General features: G+C 49.0%; 1 protein-coding gene across 1 annotated transcript; it reads right to left on the reverse strand.

Annotated features, from left to right (window-relative positions):
- Positions 1-853: 853 nt before the first annotated feature.
- Positions 854-10,102, reverse strand: LOC144149223 (uncharacterized). Its single transcript, XM_077680763.1, has 8 exons — positions 9,965-10,102; positions 7,690-7,820; positions 7,131-7,158; positions 7,015-7,036; positions 6,796-6,875; positions 6,519-6,619; positions 3,927-3,984; positions 854-1,439 (listed from the first exon to the last, which is right to left on the reverse strand). Exons 2-7 carry the CDS (start codon positions 7,807-7,809, stop codon positions 3,928-3,930), a joined length of 408 nt encoding a protein of 135 aa, XP_077536889.1. The 5' UTR covers positions 7,810-7,820; positions 9,965-10,102; the 3' UTR covers positions 854-1,439; position 3,927.
- Positions 10,103-12,112: the final 2,010 nt, after the last annotated feature.

The following is a 12,112-nucleotide window of genomic DNA, read 5'->3' on the forward strand; positions in this document are numbered from 1 at the left end:
GCAGTTGAACATTATTAGAATGTGTGGCCTACTTGGCCCCACGATCACGTTTTTTGAGGATATTGAACGCCTAGAAGGAGGGCCGATAACTCCGAAGACTATTCTAGGACCATGGACTTGTCCCTCCAAGCAGCGTCAGGCTTTGAAAAGCTTGTTTTCCCATTTGAACATTCGTCACATTTCAAAATTGTGAATTCTGCGACGCAATCTAAATAGTCCGTCAAGCGCATCAAGCCACGCCAGCTCATTTTTTGAGGTGGGCTCTTCATAGGACTTTTTTTTCTCTACATCCCCAATCTTCAGCAGAGAAGCACGTACGTGACTGTAAACGCCGGCAAACCTCTCTGCTTCTTCAACATAAGCTCTCTCTCCCTCTCTCATAACGGCATCCAAGAGCAGTTCCGCAGCTCTCTTCTTGTGCACATGGAACAGGAGAAGATGCAGATGTCAGCCTCCTCTGCGTCATTTGATTGCGTGAAAATGTTTTCACTTGCCTCAGCGCACTGAAAAATCGCTCTCCTGAAGAAGCTGACGCAGGCACAGAAAACACGAGTTGCAGGTTCCAGACAACCTGGTCCAACATCTCACGCATTTTGGATCATCTAACGAGGTGCAAATCGTATAACATTTCCTTCACTTTTGTTGTTTTTGCTCCTTTATGGAACCTTTATGGAATGGGTGATGTTTCTGCACGTCCCCTCCCACGCAGAGATAGACATAACGCCGGGACAGTAAGCCGTGCAACCATAACACGCACCGCCACCTTTATGATTCAACGTGTCAGTAACGTACGTGCACCCACGTAATGATGATGATGAAGGAACATTTATTGTAGAGCAAAGGGGTGAAGGAAGGGGGTGTGGTCAGCCTCCTACGTCCAGGAGGCTGCACTTCGTCTACACAGTTGTGCAGACAAAGTCCAGCCTTCTGATTTTTGAAGAACTACCTTTGGCCACTTGCTCGAAAGTCGGGCTGGTCAGTCTGCACAAACGTGGAGTGGACCCAAGCCGACGACAGCATTTGACCGTAAGCAGGCCGTAGTTGGAACTGCATTGTGCAACAGCACGTTGTGCTCTGGCCACTAATGATGTATTGATCAGATAAACGTCTGTTATTGTTCTCCTCTCATTTACCCTGCCCTGCCGACTTGGCTAGTGGTTGAAACATCAGCCTTGCAATAAGTGGAGTCTGTGTGACTTGGGGTGGAGCAGGAAAGATTTGGTTTGCTTGGGCAGAATGTCGACTGAATTTGAGATGAAGGAGGGGATGGCTCTTCCGATGTTTGTCTGCCCCGAACATGAAACGCTATGCAAAATCAAAGGGTCTGCAGGACTCCTGATTGGGTATGTGCCATTCCCATACAGCATCATTAAACTACAGTATGCTTATTGTCTTCCTTTTTTTATTCAAAACCCGGAACTGGCCCACGATGACTGGGTCTGCAACGAGAACAGCACAATTGTTAACACGTTACTGGCTTTGAACAGCTTTAGGCACATGCTTACTGCACTGACAATGTGCCGATTATATCAGAAAGGAGATGTACATGCTGTGACGCAAGACTACTGATGGCATTGGACTTTAGCAGCACACACTGATGAAACCTGTTGGAAGTTAAGACTGACTTAGCACTTAACTAAGCAGTGCCACTAAGCTACCAGCGTAGTGTTAATGTCGCAACCAAGTAACAATTTCACGTTAAACTCTTATTTCAGACCCAGTGTAAATCGGCAAGGACTGAGCACAACGGAATGAGAAAAAAAAGGAAATAACAATGGCTGGCCCAGCAAACGCGTATACAGCGGAGAAATGCAGATTAACTCTTTCGCTACCGCGCCTATCAAAATCGATCAATTTGATTGATACTTTTGGGAGCGCCTTTTCATAGCGTTCCAGGCGTTTCTCGAACAAGTAAAGCTGTTCGGAGTTAGATCAGAAAATGGCCTTTCAAAATCAGTTTTGTTTTCATTTTTGCAACGAAAACGTGATTTTTGACACGCTTTTGAATCGCCTGGGTGTGGAAAAGGGGCGTGGTCATCGCGCGTCACAGCTACCAACGAAGAATGCGTGCAACTCGTAATTACTTTGCACCAGCGCTTGTTTTTTGCTATCAGGGCGTGAATGGGGAACTAGCAAACTATTTTCAATCGTCAGGTTCCCGCTCTGACAGTAATAACCCCAGAAATCGGCTGAAAATGTCAAGCAGTGCCTGGTTGCAAAGCTACTTTATGATTTTATGCAGTTTTATTGCCTTTGCGCAAGTTGTTGTAAGTCCTGTGGTAGTTCTACTTACCCCAGGACCATTCGCAAACAGTTTACAACAGTTTCGGTTTCGTTTCTGCATCGCGAAATTCATATTTAGCGCTACTACGCAGTTACCCAACTTCAAGGCTACCTGCCATGGCGCCTGAAGCGTCCGCGACTGATCCTCGAACAAAGCACGGCGCTCCTGATTTCCCCCCACTCTAACCCGATTTCTGCGATAACTTCAGATGCAAGTCAAAAGGTCACACCCAGTCTCCAGATATCTGTTCCGCTGAGGACAGCGCTTCAAACCGGTCTTACACTGCCAGCTGTTCGCCTTCCAGTTTTGTTTCCATGCGAGGGTATATCCGGGTGTCAAATGTTGGTGCTTAGTTGAACTGTCTATTCGGTAGGAGTCTCCGACAAGTTTTTGTACTGTTTCATTTAAAAAATGTTAGGTGGCGCTGCAATAGAGGAGGCTCATTGTGCTGATCTTTTTCATCGCGCAACTGTTACTCGGCCAAATATCGCAGGGCGCGATTCTAGCTCATCGTACCTCATTTCTGCGAGCAAGGCTACAATTGGGAGTAAGAAGATGATAATAAAGCTCAGCTTTATGTTTTGAGAGATAACTGACCGTGAACGACAACAAGCATCAGCCACGGCGTTCCGTTTTCAACTTCATGCATGTTTTTTCCGCATCAAGTGCTTGTCCCAAATATTGTGCTCGCTGTAAATGCAAAGTCAGCCATTGACAAGATGTTTTTACGTTATGTGGGGGCAAATTGGTGCCTCTGATAACGTCAAACCGCCAGATTTATTCCAGGGAACCACCTGAAATTGCACATTTTGAATTAGAGGTTGGGCTTCACCGCATGACACGAGCACCGTGCGTGCTAATATTTTTTTTTTATATCTGAAAAACTGTTGCGCGCAAGTCGACATTTTTTTAGGGTGTGTTTTTGAAATGTTTCCCTACAAAATGTACATTCTAATTTTTTTCTACTACCGGTGGTTTGATATACACACTCCTTTTTTATCATTTTTTTCGACAACTTGACAAAAATTTTGATTTTGATATTTTTTTTTTCACAACTATGATATATGAAAACCTTTAAAAAAACTGGTGTTATTGGAAAGCCCGTTAAATATTCTGCATTTTGTGCTCCTGCAATTAGTGCCTCACCAATTTTTTAGCAGAAAAAAAATGTTTTCTGGGACCCCTAAAAATTGGTCAATTTTCTGCGGTAGCGAAAGAGTTAAAGGCAGCACCAGCCGGTGCAGTGGCATTGGAAAGAACCAAACAAAAGCCAAACAAGCCATAAAAAATGTCTCGTCCACTGATATCACTGGATGGCAACTTGGCAGTCTCAAGCAGCTCTCTTTAACGTACGCGTTTTGAGAAGCTACAGGCCCCACAATGTGCACACAAAACCTTTCACAATTTCAGAGAGCTGCATAATGAATTGGCCTGGTATCGTAGCAATCCTATGCTAGTGCCAGAGTCCTTCGAAATCATTGAAGGAAGCATTGTTGTATTGAAGGAAGCATCGAAAGCATCGTTGTATTATCAAAATACAACGGTTCGGCCCTTGTGTGGGACTACAGCGCTTGCAAAACTGCCCCTGTAGAAATGGGCTGCTGCCAAAAGGCACCCTTCTTTTTTAATTATTTTGTTTTACCTCAGAAGCCGTCGCCGGTTGTGTTTGTACTGTTTTGCCCCCACATGTACTCGGTCGCCTGAAAGGAGATTTTTCGAAGCGTTAGAATATTTGGGAGGTTTTGAAGAATACATATCAGAACACCAACTGGGGGAAACAAATTGTTCACTACTTTGATCTCTGCTCGTGTAACGGGACGGGTCATGAGATTACAGCAGGTGTGTGATGCGATCACCATCCCCTTAGAGGGCGTATAGTGGCAGTACCCTGGTGTTTTTCTTTGACAGGCCAGCTAAGACAGCTGACAACGAACACTGCACTGGAGTACGAGGAGGGTGATGTGGATGCCGCAAGTACAGCTAGACAGCACCAAGTGTGCTTACAATTGTCTGGCACACACACACACACTGGAGATGTTGCTGCAAGAATACATCTGCATGGGCTTCAATGAAACGAAAATTCCCTGTAAACATTTCTGCACTGTCTTTGGGCACGGTGACACTTCATTACTACAGCGTCCTGTAAGCTACCTCAATCGGCCTTTTGTATCTGTGACATACGCGCCCGACACTTATGCAGGAGAAATCAGGCTAGGCCCCACTGAAGCACTGCCGGAATTCCTCACAAAGTCACAACTACACTACACATACCCCAAAGCTCATCAACTTGAACCATAGCCAAACAAAAAGCATTTGACAGTTTTGTCTACTACAGCACAGGCCCATTGGCGCAGGATTATGCTAACAAGAGGCTTGCGGAGGCCTGTGCCATTCTAATTGAGCCGATTCCTTTCTGCAGTAAGCTGCCGCTCAGAAGTTCCCCAACAACTGCTGCTAAAGCCAAAGACCCTGGCCTTTGCTAAGAGAAGCCGTCAGCTCATCAGGAAACACCTCGCTTCTGACAGTGGACAAACAGCACTGCATTTTGAACACAGGAACAAGGACAATTAGTGCTCTTCAAGATGCTCAGCTTTCTTTACAAAAGAGCACTGGTGTGGTAGAAGACATGCTGGGAAACTTTCTGGGGACACACGCAAACGTTAACCCCTCTTTGTCAAGCCACGTGCCGAATGGGATTGCAGAAACTGCGACAATGCACTGGAAAGATGTAAGCGCTGGCATCACGGTTGGCACAAGTAGTGATCCAAGAATACCGAGAAATTTTTTTCGTTTTACTTCGCATCAAGTGCTGTGTTCATCAGCCAACTTCCTTGTTTTCTTACAGCCTGCATATAAACACCCACATTGTCTGCTCAGCCGAAAAAAAGCAATTGGGAAATCGCCCTGCCGAAAACACAATTGGTCCCTCTGGAACCATTTGCATTTCCAACTTGTTCCCATTGAACCATGTGAGTTTTCAGCAGGTCCAAAACGACCTCCAATCGTTTTGTTCGGCTGGATGTGCATTCTCTCCCCCCCCCCTTCCCCACCTTCTACCGAAATGTTTCAGGACTGCCTGCAGTTCCTCTTAATGTCAAGAGCCCCACAGCACTGTAAATGTTACACATTAATTTGTCAACTCACTTTTGTTACGTATGCCGAGGCTCACCATATTCCTCATAGCATGGCGATTCTGTGAAATGCCTCATCCCGTCCACTTTCATCCAATCATACACAATGCTACTCAAAACTAAGTTAAACGAGCCCCTGTTTCAAATGCGTCACGCGTTTTAAAGGTACCTAACCCCCTGCCATCTCAATGATTTAAGATATGGTACACACATTAGGCATTGCTGAAAGTGACCCTTCGAAAATGCACATAATTTTTTTCAGTTAATATGCGCAACGGTTCTATATTTAAGTGCTATACATATCCACACGCATGCAGAGTACTCACTGTGTTTTTCTGTGTGCATTGCAGCCTCTATGTTAATGAACACCAGGCTAATTTTTAATAAAAGAGAACCGCTAATTGTTTTAATTCTCCAGATCATAACTGAACATGCACTACATTGCGTTTGTGTTAAGTTAACATTTAGGTTATTGATCGCTTCAGAAATCAAGAAAATTATGAGCAGCATGCAAACAATGCTACCTAAGGGCCATAAAATTGTACTTATTTCACTTAGACGTTCCACGCATCGGTGAAGTGAATATGAAGGATTTGAATTGCGATCTGTACCCAAGAGCAAATATGAGCTGGTACAAGCTCGTTGATGGTTCAATTTGCTACTGTTCCTAGCGAACACCATACCAGCGGAGACTGGCTGAGCTAAGCTGGGAATTTAACCGTAAAGTAGCTGGTGCTAGCGCACATTTTCTCTTGGACATGCATTTCTGAACGATGTCGTTACTGCACCAAATGAATCTAGCATTGTAGATGTCACTAGTGCTAGGTCATAAGTGAATGTTTTCTTTCAGCATATTCTTCCAACATAGTCGCATTCTCGCCGGTTGCGACCGCACAGAGGGAACTCTAGTGCAGCGATTCCGCCTTCTCCTTCAGTCTATACTGATGACACTGTACATAAACAAACCACCGTGTACTGTTTTTAACAAACCGACAGCACAAGTACGTAGTGCTTCACGGGAAAAAGGGTAGTAATCATAATTGCACACTGCTGCAGCAAGCTTTGCATCACTTTGCACGGGAGTTTAAATCTTCAACACTTACCTCGCTCGTGCTGCCGCTCGTAGCGTTGGACATCATTGCCACAAGGGGTGCGGGAGCAGGCACCAGGTCGCCCACATCAAATGGCTCCTTCGGGAGGTTTTCTGGACAGAAAAGGTTGTTGTTCCGCACAAGGCATCCGTAATCGAGCCTGTGACTGGCGTGCTGGGTTGCCATGCATGAACACAGGGGGGCACCACAAGCAACATCACTGCCAAAGTTTGCGCAAGGGGAAATTCGGGAGGTTTGCAACGGCGGGCGCTGCAGTGTTATCACTTACCTGCCACCTCGACATGGGTGCCCGTAAGGAAAACCGTGACTCCTGCAAGCGTCAGCAGGAGCACGACGACGGAGAACACTCTGCAAGGGCGAGGTGAAATTATGCAGGCTCATTTCTTTTTTACGCGGTCGCAGCGCAAAGCATGCTCTGTTGTGGCCCACGCACAGCTATGTGCAGAGTGTTTTGACGGTAGGGGCCAATTAATAAAGTTGGACTTACATGAAACTGGGCTTGGCAGGTGCTAAAAAGGCACAGGGAAAAATGAACAAATTAGGCACACAGCCCCCAAAGAGGTCGAAAATGCTTTTGACAACAAATGTTTTTCTCCGACTTACGAGACATCATTCTAATTAGGCGAAGTACCTGGGAAAAAAAATCACAAAAATTATGCAGATCTGTAACTCAAGCAAGTCATTTCCCATATTTTGTAAACATTCCATGTCATGTCTGAAAGATCCCCAGGTGGCAAGAATTAGTGACGCTACAACTGTTCCAATCAGCGTGTTGTATTTCGCTTTCTGCTACGGCCACGCGTGGACTGGACGGAACGCCCAATCCTTCATTCTCTAACGAGGGCTTCAACCGTAGCTGTGTCAGATTTCGCGTTCTCAGGTGCTTCCCGCTGCTGTACGTACATTCCCAAGTGCCTCAGCCGTTCGCACATCGCCACGTATGAACCGGCTGTTTTTCAAGCGTGGATCTATACCACGCTCGAGAAGCAGGGATATATGGACAATAATCGAGGGGGGATACGAACAACAGTGGAACTGGGACCTCGACCTTTTCAGTAGGGGAGCCTGCTGTGTGCTGCTGTACAGCATGGGCTATGCATGGGAATGTTTCACGCTGTGGTGCCTATGCTTCACAACTCTGGAGTACACTTCATGTGCTCACCATAACGGCATTCTTCAGCATCCTTATCACACCCCAGTAGTCCACAGCGGGGTCCGCCGGCGGCTCCACAGCTGGTGGCAAGGACGTCTTCGCCCTCCAATCTGCTCCTTTGGCTCCCATCTCTGGGAGCGCTGCGGCACAGGGAAAGAGATAAAATCAAGACGCACCAGAACTTGTTTGGAAAAGATGCACACTGGTGCAGTAGCTAATACTGCTTTATGCAACTTGAATTGAAAAGCAAGTCGCTGCTAACGGCCTTGAGGCTGTACAATCGGCTTTGAAATGCATGCACTGGTGTGGAATCAACCACTGCCCAAATGAGGCGGCGCTCTTTGCTGCTTCTGTAGACCTTGATGCAACAGCCAACTTGTACCCCTGTAGGCAGTGTCAGTAGGCTATTACCAATAGAAAGAAGCTAATGTCAAGGCTTGTGCTGTGCACTTAGGCGTGTCCCAGAACTGAGTAGCTTTAAGTTAACAGGGCAGATTTTTTTTTGTACAGTGGGTCGAGTGAGCGAGCTAGGACCACAAGGCGAGCGCCTAATGTGCTCTGCACTTTGACATCACACCGAAACTGTTCTCGCTGGCACTCTGCCGCCTTTCGCTGACAAGCACAGCAACCGCACCAAGGTACGCGGGCTAATCGCTGCCACATTTTGCCACACAATACGATAGAACACACGTGTGTATACAAGTTCCTAATTTGCATATGGGGTTAGCTTCTTTTGTGCGTAGTAAATTACGAGCCACCAACCAGAAGCCAGCTGATTTGAGAGCCACTGAAAAAATACAGGAGCCAATGATTTGAACCACTGTTCCAGTTCACCCTGGCGGAACGAATGCGCGGGCTCGGCGAGGCATAGGCGACCGTCCCCGCGGAACGAGCGCACACGTGCCCCTGGCCGGTCCCGCCGCCGTTGCGTTCGTGCGCTCGCCGCTATGCTAAAACTCACCGATACAGAAGCCAGCTGAATTAAGAGCCACTGAAAAAATACAGGAGCCAATGGTTTGAACCACTGGTCTAGTTCACCCTAGCGGAACGAATGCGCAGGCTCGGCGAGGCATAGGCGACTGTCCCCGCGGAACGAGCGCGCACGTGCCCATGGCCGGTCCCGCCGCCGTTGCGTTCGTGCGCTCGCCGCTATGCATAGCGTGCTCCGTCCGCTAACGCTACGGCAGCGGGGCCCCACAGAACAGGGGCCCAACTGGGCAGGCGAGAATTCGTTCCACTAGGGGGATTAGTTCCGCGGACCGCAAGCCAGCCTTCGCCATGCCCACGCATTTCTCCTCATCCTCCTCGCCCTCCTTACCCTGCCCGCGCGCGCATGCGCAGTAGGGTCCCGCTATCCCGCCGCCGTAGCGTGAGCCTCCGCTAGACCGCTAGACGCTGTACTCTAGTTTTTAACAGAGAGTTTTAGCATAGCGGTTCCCGTACGCTACGGTAAGGTTAGCGGGACCGGACTGCGCATGCGCGCGCGGGGAGTGCGAGGAGGTTGCCCCTCAGCGGAGGGAAAGAGCGGGCATGGCGAAGGCAGGCCGCGCGGAACTAATCCACCCCACCGTGACGAATTTGCTCTCCCCAGTCGCGCCCCGCTACCCGCCGCCGTAGCGTTAGCGGACGGAGCACGCTATGCTAAAACTCTCTAACATAGCGGCTAGCGGAGGCTCACGCCGGGTTACCGGGACTAGACTGCGCATGCGCGCGCGGGGATGGGCTCGGAGCTTGGCGGAGCTCGTCCCTCAGCGTAGCAAATGCGCGGGCGTGGCGAGGGCCGACCCACAAAAATAATCCACCCTACCGACGCGTCCTCTCCGCCAAGACGTCGTCGCCGCCGACTGAGCAAAACCCGCGTACGTCAATCGCCTCCCTTCGGCCCACCCAGGGCTTCCCGTCACAACGACCAAAAACGTCACGTGGGCAACACAACGGCCTCCGCGGCTCGGCGGCTCTAGCCCTCAGGAGACCGAAGACGATGAGTGCTGCCCACGTGGTGCAAGCACACGCGCAAGCCCGGACTTTCAAGCCGGGCGCCCCTCACGAGGCGAACGCTCACGTGCACTCGGTATTTTTTATGCTAAAGCCACTGCGCGATGATTGTGCAAAATTGCAATGACCTAGCTCACATCTATGCCAACAAACACATTCAGCGGCCCCCGCGGTGACTGCACGCGTGTCCACTACGGCGCGCCTGCATAGCGCAACGTGCAGCTTCGGCACAAGCGCCCCGAAAAAGTTGATGGTGCGCGGTATGAAGAGCTTTCGGTGGGGAGCTTACCGCCTGGGATTATCGCCGGGTTCGACGCCCACCAGGTCCGGTGCTGTCGCCGATGGTACCGCAGCCCCCCTCGCCCGCGGCCAGCACGGGAGGCCCCGACGCGCGTCTTGCCTGTTCGCTGGCTTTCGAACTCTACTAATTCGCGTGGCGTCGCGTGGTGCGTGCCACGCGGGGCGCATACCCAATCAGGATCGGCCAAACATCAGTCGTTGAACCGAAAGAGATTACTGACTAGGTATACATCACTAGAGGAAAATTAGAAAAATTTGCAAGCTTTTTTTCTTCTTGTGTTTGACGATCAAGCTTGAAAATTAGTCATTATTAAAACAAAACAAAAAATGGGAAGAAAGAAAGAAGAAGGAGGAGGAGGGAGTAGAAAATTAAAAAAAATATTCAGAAATGGATGCTTCTGGGGTGTTTTGGTAAGGTGCCAGAATAAGAATCGAATTACGTTGTGAATTTTCGGAATTTTCTACGAAGCGCAGAACAAACATCCCGGCGGCAATATCCCGTTTCTGAAGCCCCAGATGATAATAGGGCCGGCACTGATAATGCCAATCCCAGGCTATGAAGTGGCACCTCAAGGGTACCATTCATTTTTACAATCCTCTGTTGTTTGGCCGATCCCCTGATTGGGTATGCGCCATTAATTATCAGGATCAACAACAACAACAACAACAACCTCAAGGAGCTGAGGTCTGAGGCTTGAAAATCGTCGACAGGACCAAAGGCAATGGTCGACAGACTCTTCTTCATTACAGTAACTCAATCGGCTTAGTCTCCCGCAATCTCCTCTGCCGTTGATCTCTTCCTGGTCACTTGGGTCCTAGCTATATAGTTTGCCGCGCTCGCCGCTTGATTCCTTAGTTGCGGCGACAGTTCGGCTGCCCCGCTATTATGCACTTCATTTCCTTTCCTGAAAATGAACCGGGTGACAGCCTGATCTTTACAGGCAGATTCTTGGCCCAATGCCCGTGTGGGTATGCACCGCAAGCAGCTGCGCATTATATTTTCGTATGGCTAGACCTGCTGAACCGCATACAGCGTTCATATACACTTGCAACCAAGGCCCACGGCCTTACCACCTCACAAAGCTCTACTGCTGTTCCCTGGCTGAATGCGCCGCTGAGTAAAAACCCCACTGGGTTTCTTGCAGAGCCACCAGATGGCGCTCATCTGCACCGCTGCCTTGTTTCCTCCATCTTTACTTCAGTCAGCCTTGTGCATTGCTGCGCACTCGGAGCTGGGAGCCTGCGAGCATGGTGTATGCAAAAGGAGCACATGAGGACGGCTCCAAAGCGTTTCGTCAGCATCCGCAACATGTACACCCAAAAGAACACAGCGAAATGGACCGCAGACCACGAGTGTATCCAGGCCAGAAGAGCCAAGTAAAGGCAACAATGTGCGGCGGCAGTGACAGATGACAGGCGTCACAAGCTTGATGCTGCAAAGTGATGCCACAGGCCCTTTGATGTCAACCCAGTTATGCCACGACACCCGTGCAATAATTTCAAACGGCGCTACTTGAATTTCACGGTGCAGTTCAGAACACAACTTTAATGACTATGCAGATATCATTTTTTTAATTGTAGGGTTTAAAACGCCGGCGCAGCGCAGGCGATGATGCGCGCCGTTGTGGAGGGCTCCGGATTAATTTTGACCACCTGGGGATCTTGTACGTGCGCCGAAATCTCGTACACACTGGCGTTTCTGCTTTTCGCCTCCATCAAAAAAGCGCCCGCCACGAACGGGAATCGAACCCGCGTCCTCGTGCTCAGCAGCACAACGCCTTAGCCACTGAGCCACCACGGCAGGTGCAGATATCATTGCAAGCTTCGCATCACGATTCCCACATGTGTGGGATCCAGCAACCTATTCCTCTACAGCATCAATGCCCTGCAACCAGCCAGGATCTTCGCCCTTAAGCGCACCACCCATGGGGATGACATTGCACTTTGGGTGACCTCCGGGAGCCCAGGTCATATCAAAGAAATGCTACGACTGGCCTGAGAGAGAGAGAGACAGAGAGGTCTTTAAAACTGGCAATGTCAGCCGAGCAAAGCTGGCTGGCTTGCTACGCCAGATGGATGTGGTGATGATGATGATCTTAATGATGAAACACGATTTTAACTATTTACAAGGTCTGAT

Source organism: Haemaphysalis longicornis, unplaced genomic scaffold (genome assembly GCF_048455015.1).
Source record: "Haemaphysalis longicornis isolate Haplotype H1 unplaced genomic scaffold, Haemaphysalis longicornis Haplotype H1 scaffold_8, whole genome shotgun sequence".
In the NCBI taxonomy this organism is placed as follows: domain Eukaryota; kingdom Metazoa; phylum Arthropoda; class Arachnida; order Ixodida; family Ixodidae; genus Haemaphysalis; species Haemaphysalis longicornis.